Here is a 16,983-nt window from a genome sequence, read left to right on the forward strand (position 1 = left end):
GGACCAACACCAACTCAGTCATCCCAGCCAGGGCTTTGTCAAGCTGGGCCTTAAAAGCCTCTAAGGATGGAGATTCCACCACCTCCCTAAGGAACCCATTCCAGTGCTTCACTACTCTCCTAGTGAAATAGTGTTTCCTAATATCCAACCTAGACCTCCCACACTGCAACTGGAGACCATTGCTTCTTGTTCTGCCATCTGCCACGCTGAGAACAGCCTAGCTCCATCCTCTTTGGAACCCCTCTTCAGGTAGTTGAAGGCTGCTATCAAATCTCCCCTCACTCTTCTCTTTTGTAGACTAAATAACCCCAGTTGCCTCAGCCTCTCTTCGTAAGTCATGTGCCCCAACCCCCTAATCATTTTCGTTGCCCTCTGCTGGACTCTCTCCAATTTGTCCACATCCTTTCTGTAATGGGGGACCCAAAACTGGACACAGTACTCCAGATTTCAGAGTAACAGCCGTGTTAGTCTGTATTCGCAAAAAGAAAAGGAGTACTTGTGGCACCTTAGAGACTAACCAATTTATTTGAGCATGAGCTCACAAAAGCTCATGCTCAAATAAATTGGTTGGTCTCTAAAGTGCCACAAGTACTCCTTTTCTTTTTGCGAGTACTCCAGATGAGGTCTCACCAATGTTGAATAGAGGGGAACAATCATGTCCCTTGATGTACTGGCCTCACCAGTGCCAAATAGAAGGGAATAATCACTTCCCTCGATCTGCTGGCAAGGCTCCTACTAATGCAGCCCAATATGCCGTTAGCCTTCTTGGCAACAAGGGCACACTGTTGACTCATATCCAGATTCTCGTCCACTGAAATCCCCAGGTCCTTTTCTGCAGAACTGCCGCTTAGCCAGTCAGTTCCCAGCCTGTAGCGGTGCATGGGATTCTTCCATCCTAAGTGCAGGAGACTGCACTTGTCCTTGTTGAACCTCATCAGATTTATTTTGGCCCAATCCTCCTGTTTGTCTAGGTCACTCGGGACCCTATCCTACCCTCCAGCATATCTACCTCCCCCCCATCTTAGTGTCATCTGCAAACTTGCAGAGGGTGCAATCCATCCCATCAACCAGATCATTAATGAAGATGTTGAACAAACCCGGCCCCCGGACCAACCCACAGGGCACTCCACTGATACCGGCTGCCAACTAGACATCAAGCCATTGATCACTACCCGTTGAGCCTGACGATTTAGCCAGCTTTCTGCCAACCTTATAGGGTTCATTCATCCAATCCATACTTCTTCATTCATCCAATCCATACTTCTTTAACTTGCTGACAAGAATACTATGCGAGACCGTATCAAAAGCTTTGCTAAAATCAAGGTATATCATGTCCACCACTTCCCCCTTATCCACAGAGCCAGTTATCTCATCATACAAGGCAATCAGGTTGGTCAGGCATGACTTGCCCTTCGTGAATCCATGTTGACGCTTCCTGATCACCTTCCTCTCTTCCAAGTGCTTCAAAATAGATTCCTTGAGGACCTGCTCCATGATTTTTCTGGGGAGATTTGTTGGGGAAGAGTCAACATGTTTTTTGTAAAGGGAAATCATGAATCACTAATCTACTAGAATTCTTTGAGGTGTAAACAAGCATGTGGAAAAGGGTGATCCAGTGGATATAGTGTACTTAGATTTTCAGAAAGCCTTTGACAAGGTCCCTCACCAAAGGCTCTTATGCAAAGTAAGCTGTCATGGAATAAGAGGGAAGGTCCTGTCATGGATAAGTAACTGGTTAAAAGATAGGAAACAAAGGATAGAAATAAATGCTCAGTTTTCAGAATGGAGAGAGGTAAATAGTGGTGTCCCTCAGGGATCTGTACTGGGATCAGTACTGTTCAACATATTCATAAATGATCTGGAAAAAGAGATAGACAGTGAAGTGGCAAAATTCGCAGATGATACAAAACTACTTAAAATAGTTAAGTCCCAGGCTGACTGCAAAGAGCCACAAAAGGATCTCTCAAAACTGGGTGACTGGACAACAAAATGGCAGATGAAATTCAATGATAAATGCAACGTAACGCACATTGGAAAACATAATCCCAATTGTACATATAAAACGATGGGATCTAAATTAGCCATTACCACTCAAGAAAGAGATTTTTGGAGTCATTGTGGAGAGTTCTCTGAAAACATCTGTCAATGTGCAGCGGCAGTCAAAGAAGTGAACAGAATGTTGGGAATCATCAAGAAAGGGATAGATAGTAAGGCAGAAAATATCATATTGCCTTTGTATAAATCCATGGTACGCCCCCATCTTGTATACTTTGTGCAGATGTGGTCACCTAATCTCAAAAAAGATATATTGGAATTGGAAAAGGTTCAGAAAGGGGCAACAAAAATGATTAGGGGTATGGAATGGCTTCCGTATGAGGAGAGATTAATAAGACTGGGACTTTTCAGCTTGGAAAAGATGTCTAAGGGGGGATATGATTGATGTCTTTAAAATCATGACTGGTGTGGAGAAAGTAAATAAGGAAGTGTTATTTATTCCCTCTCATAACACAAGAACTAGGGGTCACCAAATGAAATTAATAGGCAGCAGGTTTAAAACAAACAAAAGGCAGTATTTTTTTCCACACAATGCACAGTCAACCTGTGGAACTCTCTGCCAGAGGCTGTTGTGAAGGCCAAGAGTATAACAGGGTTCAAAACAGACTAGATAAGTTCATGGAGTATAGGTCCATCAATGGCTATTCTCCAGGATGGGCAGGGATGATGTCACTAGCCTCTGTTTGTCAGAAGCTGGAAATGAGTGACAGGGGATGGATCACTTGATGAACACATGACTTATGAGGAGACGCTGAGGGAACTGGGGATGTTTAGTCTACGGAAGAGAAGAATGAGGGGGGACTTGATAGCTGCTTTCAACTACCTGAAAGGGGGTTCCAAAGAGGATGGCTCAAGACTGCTCTCAGTGGTAGCTGATGACAGAACAACGAGTAGTGGTCTCAAGTTGCAGTGGGGGAGGTTTAGGTTGGATATTAGGAAAAACTTTTTCACTAGGAGGGTGGTGAAACACTGGAATGGGTTACCAAGGGAGGTGGTGGAATCTCCTTCCTTAGAGGTTTTTAAGGTCAGGCTTGACAAAGCTCTGGCTGGGATGATTTAGTTGGGGATTGGTCCTGCTTTGAGCAGGGGGTTGGACTAGATGACCTCCTGAGGTCCCTTCCAACCCTGATATTCTATGATTCTATGACTGCCTGTTCTATTCATTCCCTCTGGGGCACCTGGCATTGGCCACTGTCGGAAGACAGGATACTGGGCTAGATGGACCTTTGGTCTGACCCAGTATGGATGTTCTTATGTAAACAGTGAGGTGTCAAAATCTGTAGCTGATACAAAACTTCTCAGGATAGTTAAGTAGAAAGCAGACTGTGAAGCGACACAAAGGGATTTCACAAAACTAGGTGACTGGGCAACAAAATGGCAGATAAATGCGAAGTAATGAACATTGGAACACATAATCCCAACTATACATACAAAATGATGGGGTCTAAATTAGCTGTTACCACTCAAGGAAGAGATCTTGGAGTCACTGTGGATAGTTCTCTGAAAACATCTACTCAATGTGCAGCGCAGCCAAAAAAGCAAACAGAATGTTGTGAATCATTAGGAAAGGGATAGATAATACGACAGAAAATCTTATATGGCCATACTGGGTCAGACTAAAGGTCCATCTAGCCCAGTGTCCTGTCTTCTGATGCCAGGTGCTTCAGAGGGAATGAACCCCCTGTCGCCCATTTCAGCTTCTGGCAAACATTGCCTAGGGACACCATCCCTACCCATCCTGGCTAATAGTCATTGGTGGACCTACCCTCCATGAATTTATCTAATTCTTTTTTGAACTCTGCTATTGTCTTGGCCTTCACAACAACCTCTGGCAGAGAGTTCCACAGGTTGACTGTGCATTGTGTGGAAAAAAATACTGCCTTTTGTTTGTTTTAAACCTGCTTCCTATTAATTTCATTTGGTGACCCTTAGTTCTTGTGTTATGAGAAGACTGCTGGGCAGGACGAAAAGCATTTAAAACTTGGCTTCTTAGTTTTCAGATCTGCCATAGAAGACATGTCAGTTTGGAGCCAAAGCTTACTTATCGTTGCTAAAAACTACCTATCCAAAACTGTAACTACTAACTATGTACAATCTTAACAGTGTAAAACTCTAAACCAAAATGTTTTTAGATAGCACTTGTATCAAAAATAGGATCTGGATCCAGGTCCAGAGAGGTTGGTAGTCTGCTGCTGCGGGCGGTTGGAAGGAGTGCTGCAATCCCTTTTTATAGCCTCACCCTTAGACCCTTCAAAACAGGGAAGAGACGGGCAGGAGGCAGCATATAAGTGCTTCAGTGGGCACTGCTAGCTACTGTTAACTGTCAGAGTTGTACAGGCCAGCCCATCCCAGGAGTGGGAAGCAAGCAAAGGAGAATCTCAGCTTCCATTTAAAACACAAACACGGTAGCACTCCTGGCTGTGGAGAGAAGCTTGAAGATGGGGCTCAGAGGGGCTCCAAAGCCAGAAGGCAAAGACAGACCCAACACGCGTCATTTTAAAGCCAGTCTCATGATTTTTCAGGCCTGACCACAGGGGTTCAATATTTTATGGTACTGTTGCTTGAGACACCCTCCCGCCCATCCTAATAAACTGGAACCCAGGAGCCGATGGCTGGAAATTAGAATATTTCCAATTCCAACCATCCAAGCAGCGGGGTTCTGGAATAGCCTTCTGGTAGGAGCAGGGGGCAAACAGCCCAACTACTTGTAAGGTGGAGCTTGGTAAGTTTATGAATGGGATGATAGGACAGAGTTGCCTGTAATAGCAGTGGACTGGACTCAGTGACTCAGGAGGTCCCTACCAGTCCCATGTTCAATAGGCAGGATCCCCCACTCTCAAAAGCCAACAGGCAGGGGACAGACCCCGCAAGAGCACAAAAGAGAAACCTAACACCCCAAAACTGACTCCATCGCACCTTCCTCCTCCTTCATTTTCTTCAGGTCATCCTCCCCCACCAGGGAGACACGCTTGGGGGGCTTCTCCACCTGCTGCTGCTTCACCTCGATCTCAAAGTACTTTTGCCTCTCACGGAAGGATCGCTGCTCTGGGCTGTGCAGTCCCCTGGACGACATCATCTGCAACAGCCACAGCAGCATGTCAGCCACTAAAAGACCCTGCCCCATATCCAATCCCCGCAGGCAAGTGCCCATGCCTACCTTTCCTGTGTCCCTACCCCACGTCCAATCTCTTCAGGCATGTGCCCTGTGCCCACCTTCCCTGGATCCCTGCCCCGTATCCAATCTCCCTGAGTATATGTCCCATGCCTGCCTTCCCTAGGTCCCTACCCCATATCTAGTCCCTTCAGGCACAGGCCACATGCCTGCTTTCATCAGGTCCCTACCCTATGTCTGAACCCTCTCTCCACATTGCCACAGATGGGAACTTTGCCTCCTATCTACCCACATTGGGATCCTGCCCTTATCCCCCAAAGTCTGTGATCAGGACTCCCAACTCCAACTCCATTTCCAGCCACTGAAACTCACCTCAGGAGAAGCTTTAGGTTTCTCGGTGCTTGTCTGACCGTGCGTCTCCTGAGGAGAGAGAGAAAAGGGAAACTTTTGAGAGAGGGGTTATCTTTGTCTTTGCCTCACCCACAGCACCTCCTGCCTCCATTCTCATTCCTGACCCACCTGTGATGCTCCCAGTATCCCCATCGTCCCTGCCACCCTGGTGTCTGTGCAGCCAGGTCATCTTCCCTGCCCTACCCCTACCTTATTTGCCTGCGACAGGGGCACTGCTGCAAAGGTCTTGTATGCCTGCTTGACATTGACTGGGACATCCTCAGGAGAGGGGGGACGCAGCTGCAGAGACAGAGACAGAAGAGGTCAGGCTAATCATAGCTGCTATAAAGAAGAGAATAGGAAAAGAACCAGCCCCTTATGTGTTTTGAGACTGGAGAGTGGAGCATCAGAGACAGAGCCCCCAGCCTCGGACAGAGTAGCTGCCATGCACCGTGGCTTCCTTGGACACGAGCATGTTACACTGCTGGTTCTCATGTCCTGGATAGGCCAATGCTTCTTCTGGCGGCAGAGCCTCCTGGTTCAGTGGGGGTTTCCCAGGTGGCAGTGCTGCTCCCAGGCTCCTTGGGGATTGCAGGCAGACATAAGCTAGTGTGGCTGAGCCGAAAACAATGGGCTCTATGGGTAGCCAAACACTGGACTCCAGTTCCTAAGTCTGGATTGGCTATGCCAGATTTTAGAGTACCTCACAGTATTTGTGAAGGCCAAGACTATAACAGAGTTCAGGTTACCTCTCAGCCTTGTCTCTGGTGCTAGGCCAGTTATCCCTGCAAGACGGCCTGGCCGTTTCCTCCTGTATTTCAGTGCCGGACTATTGCACTCCTACTTAAATCAGTGTCAGTGCCGGTGCTCACACACCCCCTACCTGAGGGCTCCTGTAGATTTCTGTGGTCCTCTTACTAGCACTGAGAACATCTCAGCTGCCTTCTAGGAAGGGATCTATCATCTGCAGGACCCACCATCTCCTCTTCTTGCCTCCTTAAGCGTTTCCCCACTTAGCATCTTTGCCAATGTACTGACAGAAAAGACTGAGACGATCCAACAGGACTTCACGTTCCTTGTAACTTTTCTGCTCTCCTCCTTTCACCTTCTGTCTCCCCCACCCCCCAATCCCATCCCAGACACACATCTGCCTTGCCCCTATTCTCACCCCCTTCACAACACAACCACACCCTAATCCCCCGGGATAAAAATCCACCTGAGATCCCGCACTTCTGCCACCTCCCTCCTCCCCTTCATCACTACAGTCAGTGAACGTGCCACCTATGACCAGTGCCTTGACCTCCTGCTTCCAGACTCACCCTTGACTCTCTCTGATCTGGCTTCTCCTCTCTCCCCTGAAAAGGGAACACGCCTGCTTTACATGGCTGCCTATAAACAAACTCCTCTGCTCCTCGCCTTTTCCTTCCTATATGGGGAGCGGTACCCTGTTCAGGGCCTCAGGACGGTGGGGGCAAGAGCTTTCCTCACCAGTGGTTACATGGTCTCTCCCCTTCAATTCCACACTTGATTCCTTCCCTCTTTTCCCGCTCCCTCAGCCCCTTTGGCTGCCTTAACTCAGCCTTGCTTGTTTGCTGCCCTTCTCTTTGCTCTAACGGTGATATCTCTTCTTGTTTGGTTGTCTTCCCTTCTGCTCAGATTAACAATAATCCACCCAGCTTGGAAAGAGATTTTAAAATACAGTAACTCCTTGCTTAACGTTATAGTTACATTCCTGAAAAATGCTACTTTAAGCAAAACCATGTTAAGCGAATCCAATTTCTCCATAAGAATTAATGTAAAGAGGGGGAGTTAGATTCCAGGGAAATTTTTTTCACCAGACAAGACATTTTATATATTTTATATATATATATACACACAGTATACGTTTTAAACAAACAGTTTAATACTGTACACATTCTAAGCTTGGTTGAGGTGATGGAGTCAGAGGGTGGGATATTTCCCAGGGAATGTCTTACTGCTAAATGATGAACTATCACTCGGCTGAGCCCTCAAGGGTTAACACATTGTTGTTAATGTAGCCTCCCACTCTACAAGGCAGCAGGAATGGAGGGAGGGGAGACAGCATGGCAGAGAGACAGAGACACACATCCTGTGTGAGAGAGAGAGACATGCATTGCCCCTTTAAGTACGCTGACCCCACTCTAAGTACACTGCCTTTTTAAGGTTTCAGAGTAGCAGCCCTGTTAGTCTGTATTCGCAAAAAGAACAGGAGGACTTGTGGCACCTTAGAGACTAACCAATTTATTTGAGCATAAGCTTTTGTGGGCTACAGCTCACTTCATCGGATGATTTAAGTAAATCAGCAAGTTGAGACGGCAGCCGCTGCCAGCAAGCTCTCTCCATCCTGAGCCCTGTCATGTCTCCCCCTGCTCTATGGAGAGCGGATAAGCGGGGGGCAGGAACGGGGGGTGGGGGACACTCTGACATTAGCACCCCTCTTCCCCCGCCTACTTGCACAGTAAGCAGGAGGCTCCCAGGAGCAGCTCCAGGGCAGAGGGCAGGAGCAGCACACAGCAGTGGAGGGAGGGACAGCTGAACTGCCGGCAATTGATAGCCTGTTGAGCAGCTGCTGAACAGGGAACTTAGGAGAGTGGGGAGTTGATGGGAGGCTGCCGGTTCACCCTGGTGCCAAGCCGCCACCAGCTTGCTCCAACGGGCTGCTCTTTCTGCCAGCAGTGGACAAAACAGGTGACTGCCACTCAACGTTATAAGGGAGCATTGCGCAACTTTAAACAAGCATGTTCCCTAATTGATCAGCAACGAAACAATGGAACAACATTAACCGGGACGACTTTAAGTGAGGAGTTACTGTATCTGAATCACTTGAACTCTGGCTCTTCAGCCTAGGTCTCATTTGGGCCCAGACAGGGATGTCTGTCCAGTTCATACTGTGACTCTTTGAGGCAGGCTGGATCTCTCTCTAGGTTTTCAATAGTGCCACACAGGCACTGTGAAAACGAGTAACAGGACCATTGGCATATTTCCCTGCTGCAACTGGACCAGTGTTCTCGTGTGGTAATTCTTGCCAGAGCACAGAAATCCTGTGTCTGGCCCCTAATGTCCAGGCCACAGAGACCTGCAGAGATTCCTCACTCCTGACTGTGATACCATCTTGTAGCAATTGCCAATGTGCAAGCAATCATTCTGCAAAGCAGCAATGGTGCAGTGCTCCCCAGCGAAGGGGGCAGAGCCACACAGCTAGGTAACAGCAAGAAGCTGTTGCCCTGGTGTGTGAGAGATAATGACAGGACAAAAGATCTGAAGGGCTTTATACATCAAGAGAACGCAGCACCTTATAGGTAAATGAAAGTCCGAGACTCTATCTGCCCTGGGGATTTCAGCCACTGGTGCAGCTGCACTGATGCAAATCCTGGCACAGACAAGCAAAGTCGTCATGTGCCACTGTGCTGCTCACCCCTGTTTGAAACCAGAGTAAGCTGCACTGGTGCGAATCAGGATTCTGTCTGTCTTTCCTGGGGTTCTCACCAGGATAGTGTCACTGGTGGTTACCCAAAGATGGCTGTAACGAGAGCAAATCCCAGCGTACACAAGACTACGGAGCACCCAGCACTCCAGTGCCTTTCAGATGGGGCAGAGAGCTCCTCCAGGGACCAGAGAGGGTTGGTTGGCGTTTCGGCCCATAATGAGCAAATTCCCTTTAAACCCGATGGGCATCACTAGGAGGGTGTGTGTAGCTTGCCTTCCAGGAAGGGTGGCACAGCAACCACCAGGAACAGGCTGACTCAGCTCAGTGAGAAGGAACTGCAGGCCACTTACAGAGTTCTGGACACTGGAGCATGACTCAGGTTGCTGGAAGGGGTTGGGGCTGTCCCTGCCCTCCGAACTAGGTGGGGCCGCGTTTTGTCGCACACGGGAGAGAGGCTGAATGACGCCCGGCTTGGTCTGCTTGTGCCCACACCACACAACAGGGAAAAGGTAGAGTAAGGGACAAGAGACAGAAAAGAGAGACAAGAAAAGTTAGGGCAGCAAGACATCCCTGGCATCCAAAAGAGGGGGGCAGATCCTGTTTGAAACTCTTGCGTGCAGCTTCTCAGCCACATTGCCGACCCAGTCAGAGGCAGCAGGCTGTGAGAGGGATAAAGGCACCTTATCAATAGCCCCCACTGATATGTGGGAGGGAGATCAACAGCAGCTATCAAGCATCAGCCAACCCCCCAGGATGAAGATGTGCAGAACTAGACAAGCAATAAGGTCAGGGCAGGGCCCAGTGGCTCCACACAAGCCCAGGGCACAAGCACAAGTCTACAATGCAAGCAGGCAGATGCCAGGGGTGCAGGAGGGAAGTGTAAGTAAGTAAGAGCCTGGGGAGAATGTGGGAGTCATAAGTAGGAGATGCAGGTAACAAACAGCAGCTAGTGGCTGTTGTTGCCAGGAGTGAGAGAGAAAAGGATGAACAAGCACCGAGGGCTCCAGTGACAGATTGGGCCACAAGCAGGGATGTGAGAGGGGACGAGGGTGTTGAGGCTAAAACTAGAGCCCGTCACTCTGGGATGTTTTGAGGAAATGAACAAATGTGAGAAACTGGAGTGAGGGGTAGCAGAGAAGCAAGTAAGTGAGCGAAAGAGAGCACCCACCACGGGAATGAGAGCCACCAGAGCAAGGACCAGAGGGAGCAAGGCTATGGAATATTCACACTGAATTTTGAGAAAAGGGAAAAAATAAGCCTGTGTGCATTTGTGTAAATGTGAGGTCTGGCAGTGAGCAGCGTGAAAGGAAAGTAGAGAGCAAGGCCTGGCAGTGTGTAGCATGCAAGGAAAGTAAAGAGCAAGGCCTGGCAGTGAGTAGCGTGCAAGGAAAGTAGACAGCAAGGCCTGGCAGTGAGCAGTGTGCAAGGGAAGGAGAGTGTGTGGTCTGACAGTAAACAGAATGCGAGGAAAGCAGAGGGCAAGGCCTGGCAGTGAGCAGTGCGCAAGGAAAGGAGAGTGCTAGGCCTGGCAGTGAGCAGCGTGAAAGGAAAGTAGAGAGCAAGGCCTGGCAGTGAACAGCATGCAAGGAAAGGAGAGTGTGTGGCCTGGCAGTGAGCAGCGTGCAAGAAAAGGAGAGTGCAAGACTTGGCAGTGAGCAGCGTGCAAGAAAAGGAGAGTGTGTGGCCTGCTGGTAAGCAGTGTGCAAGGAAAGGACAGTGCAAAGCCTGGCAGTGAGCAGTGTGTAAAGGAGGGAGTGTGTGAGGCCTGGCAGTGAGCAAAGTACAAGGAAACCAGAGGGCAAGCCCTGGCAATGAGCAGCGTGTGAGAAAAAGAGAAGGTGAGGTCTGGTGGTGATCAGAGTGAAAGTAAAGGAGAGGGCGAGGCCAGGTGGTGAGCAGAATGGGAGGAGAGGAGAGGGCGAGGCCTAGCAGTGAGCAGAGTGCAAGGAAAGGAGAGGGCGAGGCCTGGCAGTGAGCCGAGTGCAAGGAAAGGAGAGGGTGAGGCCTGGCAGTGAGCCGAGTGCAACGAAAGGAGAGGGTGGGGTGGGGCAGTGAGCCAAATGCAAGGAAAGGAGAGGACGAGCCCTGGCAGTGAACAGAGTGCAAGGAAAGGAGAGGGCGAGGTGGGGCAGTGAGCCGAGTACAAGGAAAGGAGAGGGCGAGCCCTGGCAGTGAGCCGAGTGCAAGGAAAGGAGAGGGCGAGGTGGGGCAGTGAGCTGAGTGCAAGGAAAGGAGAGGGGGAGGCCTGGCGGTGAGCCAAGTGCGAGAAAAGGAGAGGGTGAGCCATGGAGGTGAGTAGGATGCCAAGCTTGGCACGGATCACAGTGTGAGGGAAGGAGAGGGTGAGCCCTGGCAGTGAGCCGAGTGTAAGGAAAGCAGAGGGCACGGCCTGGCAGTGAGCAGAGTGCAAGGAAAGGAGAGGGCGAGCCCTGGCAGTGAGCAGAGTGCAAGGAAAGGAGAGTGCAGCGTGTGAAGAAAGGAGAGGTCAAAGCCTGGCAGTGAGCAGAGTGTGAAGGCGAGGACGAGGCCTGGCAGTGAGCAGAGTGTTAGGAAAAGAGAGTTTGCGGTCTCGCAGTGAGCAGCGTTTGAAGAAGGGAGAGTGAGAGGCCTGGCAGTGACGAGTGTGCAAAGGAAGAATGAGAGGTCTGAGGACAGAAGCACTTACTGATTTGCTGTCATCCTGCGGTGGGATGAAGTTTATGGCAGCCTGAAAACAGACAAGAGAATGTAAATTGAGAGTCCTAGCTGGAGTCCCCTAGGTCATCCTGCCCAATTTGGGAGCAGTACCAGAGCTCCCAATCTACCCCCCCCCCCAGCTCCTCCTGTCATGTGCAGGGAGAGGCCTGGAGTTCTCACTCTGCGCAGCCCATGGCACCAACCCCCAGTGCCACCCCAGCATAGCCTGTCCTAGCCCTGGCTTAACATCTCGCGCTCTCATAGCTTGTTACTGAGCTTGAGCAAAGCAACTGACACCACAGCTTTTCTGCCCTGAAGCGCTCACAGACACCAGCCCAGCAGCAGCGAGCAACAAGGAGCAGCGGTGGAGCAGCTTCTATCCCCTTGGGGCCCTGGCCCTACAACTGCTCCCCACAGCACAAGTCTCAGCAAATACCAAGTCCGTGAGACGATGGAGCCAAGGAACATGCTAAGAGCAGCAGCATACACTGCACACCAAGAGGCACTTACAAAGCGAGTCTCCCTGCCTGACAGGTGAGCAGGCCGAAGGGCTGCAGGTGGCTGGAGAGGGGCACCAGGGAGAACAGAGAGGGGAGAGAACCAGAGAAACACTGAAGACACCAGAGTTCCTACAGGAAAGGCAGAGACAAGCACCCCTTTCCCCAGAACTGAAACGCCCTTTCCCCAAGCCCCATAGCGAGCATGCTCACCCTTTTCTAACCCACGGCAGAGAGAGGAGCCCCCACCCCAACTGCTCCTGACCTGCCACAGAAAAAGGACCAAGCACCTGCTGCTCAGCAGGGAACAACCCCTTCCCCACTGCCTCCACCCCACCACGTGCAGAGAGGGGAGGCCTTGTTGGCTTCTCTCCTGCCAAAGGATCACAGGATTTATCAGAAGGGACCATATGATCACCTAGTCTGACCTCCTGCATAGCTCCGGCCAGAGAACTTCAGGTAGGAATTCCTTTGAGCCCAGTAACTTGTGATTGAACTAGGCTTGAATAAAGACTGGGAGTGGATGGGTCATTACACAAAGTAAAATTATTTCCCCATGTTTATTTCCCCCCCCCTACTGTTCCTCACACGATCTTGTCAACTGCTGGAAATGGCCCACCTTGATTATCACTACAAAAGGTTTTTTTTTCTCTCCTGCTGGTAACAGCTCATCTTAAGTGATCACGCTGCTTACTGTGTGTATGGTAACACCCCTTGTTTCATGTACTCTGTGTATATAAAATCTCCCCACTGTATTTTCCACTGAATGCATCCGATGAAGTGAGCTGTAGCTCACGAAAGCTTATGCTCAAATAAATTTGTTAGTTTCTAAGGTGCCACAAGTCCTCCTGTTCTTTTTGCGGATACAGACTAACACGGCTGCTACTCTGAAACCTGACCTAGAGTGTGTCTTTTACATTATGAGATGCACATATCTGAAGGCCAGAAGGGATGATTATGATTATCTAGTTTGGCCTCTTGTCTATGACAGACAAAAGAACCCCACACAGTAACTCCTGCATCAAGCCCATCAATCTTGTTTCAGCAAGAGCATATATTTCAGCAAGATCTAGCTTAGTTATAAAGATCAAAAGTGATGGAGAATTTGGGACATCCCTAAGTAAGTTGATCCAATGGTTAATTATCTTCACTGTTAAAAATGTGCAACTTATTTCTAATCTGAATTTGTCTAGCATCAGCTTCCAGCCAATGGATATGGGTTTTTTTGGCCAGTTTAAAGAGCCATCTTTTCTAGCTGGACTGAAGAGCCATACCACTGTCAGAAACCCCTTCCTCATGTAGGTATTTGTAAAGCATGATCAAGTCACTTCTTAACTTTCTCTTGGATAAACTAAATAGATTTGGACTCTACAAGATAGTTTTTCCAGACCTTGAATCATTCTTGTAGCTCTTTTCAGAACCTGTTCCAGTTTTTCAACATCCTTTTTGAAGTGTGGACACCAGAAATGGACACCATATCCAGTAATGGTTTCATTAATGCCAAATAAAAAGGCAATACCACCTGCCTACTCCCACCTGTTAATTCCCTGCTTGCATGTCTGAGGGTCACATTCACCATCTTAACTACAGCATTACATTAAGTACTTTTCAGTGCCACTGCATTTCAGAATACAGTCCAATCTTGTAAGTCCTACATTCTTTGTTCTTAGATATATGAACTTGCATTTAGCTATAATAAAACATATGTTGTTCAAATGAGCCCACCGTACCAAGTGATCCAGATTGGTCTGTATAAGTGACCTGTCCCCATCATTATTTACCACACCACCAATTTTTGGATCATCTGCAAATTTTACTAGCAATGATTTTGTTTTTTCTTCCATATCATTGATAATGACAGTGAATAACACTGGGTCAAGAATAAATCACAGTGCGAGCCCATTAAAACATCTCCTTTGATATCAATTCTTTTTTTATAATTACATTTTGTGAGCTATACATAAACCAGATATTAATCCATTTAATGTAGGCCACATTGATTTTGTTGGGCTAACTGTTCTAAATGTCAGAATGTCAATTGTCTGCATTTCCTAACAGCTTATTTGTACTCATCGCTAGCAGCTTCCCCATTTTTCCATTTATATAAAGTCCAAGTTGACTACCCCAATCTTCCAAGGTAGAGAAGAGTATCATCAATCATTCAAGCATATCTGCTAGTTATATGGTATCTGCATAAGCTAAAGAGCTCAATTCTAGATCACCCAACATCACGCCATTCAACTTGTATACCATTCTGAATATCAAATTTAGGAATCTGATGAAAAGTGACGGTGCTTCCATACCCACTTGCTGTACACCAAACTTTGACTTGAACCAGTTGCTTAATATTCCACCAATTCTTATGGCACTACAGGAGTTTTCATACATAACTTTTATAATTGCAGTTGTCCTACCTGGAACTCCATATGATTTTAACTGCTTTCTACAAACCAAACCAAACCTCCAAACCAAATCAAATGCCTTTGTGAAGTCAATGAAAACAGCAAACATTTTCAATCCCCATTCTCACTTTTTTCCATCAACTGTTGGCATGTGAATATCTCATCAATGCAACTTTGGCGTGGTGTGAAGCCACACTGTTCCTCACCTACTACTTCTTCTAAAACTGGCTTTAATCTGTTGCCAATTGCTTTCATCATGATTTCTTCCTGTACTGGTAATCTAAGCTTATACCTCTACAATTATTCAGATCCGCATGATCTCCTTTCTTCATGACTGGTACAACTACTGCCTTTAGCCAGTCATGCATTCACTCCCTCTGGGGCACCTGGCATTGGCCGCTGCCGGCAGACAGGATGCTGGTCTGGATGGACCTGTCTGACCCAGTCTGGCCTTTCTTATGTTCTTATGCAGTACCTCCTCTTGCTCCCATACCTTCTTATATATTTTTCCTAGAGCTTTGATAGCACTTGTCCCACCAACTTTTAACAGTTCAGCTGTTATGTCTATTTCCTACAACTTTCCCATTTTTAACTACTTCACTGCTCTTTCTATTTCTTCTCCGGATGGTGGTTCAGTGCTGCTATCCATTCTGCCTTGCAAGCTTCCCTGTTCATTTAGTATGTCTAGACGGGGTTCAGCACTTTGTCCAAATGTTCCTTCCCTGCTTTCAGGCCCTCTTCAGGAATTGTTCTCAGTTCACCAATAGCCTTTCTTACAACTTGCATAGTTGGCCTAATGGTATTTTCCATAGAACATAGCCTTTTTGTACATTGTTTTCATAGCTTGTTTTCCTGACACCTCCTCTAATTGTTCAGCCTCTTCTCTTCAGAACTTTTGCTTGTCCAATCTGTCATTTCTTCACTGCTTTGCATAACACTTTTATTTCTTCCACTTTCCCAGCAGTCTTGGCTTTTTTGCTGTAATGCCAAGAAGACGAAGTGGGTGCATCTCGGAAAAGGGACAAGCGATAAAGTGTTGAAATGCAGCAGTAGAGAAGCTATAGAACAAGTAAAATGTTACATGTACCTAGGAAGCTTGATCATTGTTGATGGTTCCATCAAGAATGAAGTTAAAAGGAGATTTGCTTTAGCTACAAGTGCTACATAGATATTGATGAAATTACGGACTGATAAACATGTTATATATACCAACATGAAAATTTATCAGACTAGTGTACTAACAGTATTACTCTTAGGTCTGGAAGCAGCTGCTTTAAATGAAACAGACATTAGAAAGCTAGAAGCAGTAGAAGTTGGCAGGTGGAAATAAAGAAGACAAAGTAGGATGTGAAGTCAGGGTATGGTATTGGCTGTAATTGAAAAGATTACAGTGGTGGGGACACTATAGACGACAGAGGATAGGATGCCAAAGAAAATAATGCAACGCAACCAAGATCAGCCAAACCTAGAGGCCGACCACCGATGAGATGGCAGAACATCACACACATTGGCAAGATCAAGCTGTGTTTAATGGAGAAACAAGCCACAGACAGGACTGAAGTTCCCGGTGTTTGTAAAGATGCTTTGGGATGAGAATTATATATAAATTGGTCATTTCACCTCCTCTCTTAACCAGGATGGTTTTTTAATCAAAGTAGCCTTTTTTCATGATTGCAGAATTGCACTTTTTTGAGCAGCTAATAAAACATTATTAAACAACTCTCAAATATAAGGAACATTTTTGTTTATTGCAGTGTGGTTGTAGCCATGTCAGTCCCAGGATATCAGAGACACAAGGTGCGTGAGGTAATATCTTTTATTGGACTAACTTCTGTTGGTGAGAGAGACAAGCTTTTGGGCTGACACAGAGCTCTTCTTCAGGCCTGGGAAAGATACTCAGAATATCACAGCTAAATATAAGGTTGCTTACAGGCTTAGTGGATCATAGATTGTTGTAACGAGATACAAATCTAGTGCCTTTACTGAGTCCATGATTTTTAGTGTCTAACAAAGAAGTGAATTTAATGTCCCAGACTTGTCTTTTGAAGGTGTTGTACAGGCTTCTTTTGAGGATGAGGACTAAGAGGTCAGATATGGAGGGAGCACTTTGTGAAAAATGTTCGCTCAGGGGTGAATTGGTGTTTTTGTCTTTTATCATTTTCCTGTGTGAATTCATTCGAGAGAGAAGTGATTGTCTTGTTATACCCACACAGTTGTTATTGGGGCCTCCAGTTCACTGGATGAAGTACATTTTTTTTTCCACTCAGCTTTGTTGTGATAATTGGACCTACAGATTTACCCCAAATTGTGAGCTCAACTGTAAAAGTACATGAAAGTTTGAAAGCATCACAATAATCTACAATTAATGTTGATGAGAAAAGTTGCAAAAGGGAGACAGAAAGA

At 47.2% G+C, this 16,983-nt stretch overlaps 1 protein-coding gene across 38 annotated transcripts in view; it reads right to left on the reverse strand.

The window, feature by feature from the left end:
- The window catches only part of SCRIB (scribble planar cell polarity protein), a 248,262-nt gene that overhangs the window by 56,812 nt on the left and 174,467 nt on the right, over nucleotides 1-16,983 (reverse strand). For 17 of the 38 annotated variants that reach the window (XM_075124824.1, XM_048837023.2, XM_048837028.2 and 14 more), the window contains 6 exons: nucleotides 12,192-12,242; nucleotides 11,671-11,712; nucleotides 9,356-9,484; nucleotides 5,768-5,857; nucleotides 5,540-5,587; nucleotides 4,972-5,131 (listed from right to left, as the gene is read on the reverse strand). In XM_075124824.1, coding sequence (XP_074980925.1) covers nucleotides 4,972-5,131; nucleotides 5,540-5,587; nucleotides 5,768-5,857; nucleotides 9,356-9,484; nucleotides 11,671-11,712; nucleotides 12,192-12,242 — 520 coding nt within the window. The remainder of the gene's footprint in view (nucleotides 1-4,971; nucleotides 5,132-5,539; nucleotides 5,588-5,767; nucleotides 5,858-9,355; nucleotides 9,485-11,670; nucleotides 11,713-12,191; nucleotides 12,243-16,983) is intronic. The other 21 variants (XM_048837007.2, XM_048837042.2, XM_048837038.2 and 18 more) reach the window with 9 other exon arrangements.

The sequence above is a fragment of the Caretta caretta genome, chromosome 2, assembly GCF_965140235.1.
Source record: "Caretta caretta isolate rCarCar2 chromosome 2, rCarCar1.hap1, whole genome shotgun sequence".
NCBI classification, from domain to species: domain Eukaryota; kingdom Metazoa; phylum Chordata; order Testudines; family Cheloniidae; genus Caretta; species Caretta caretta.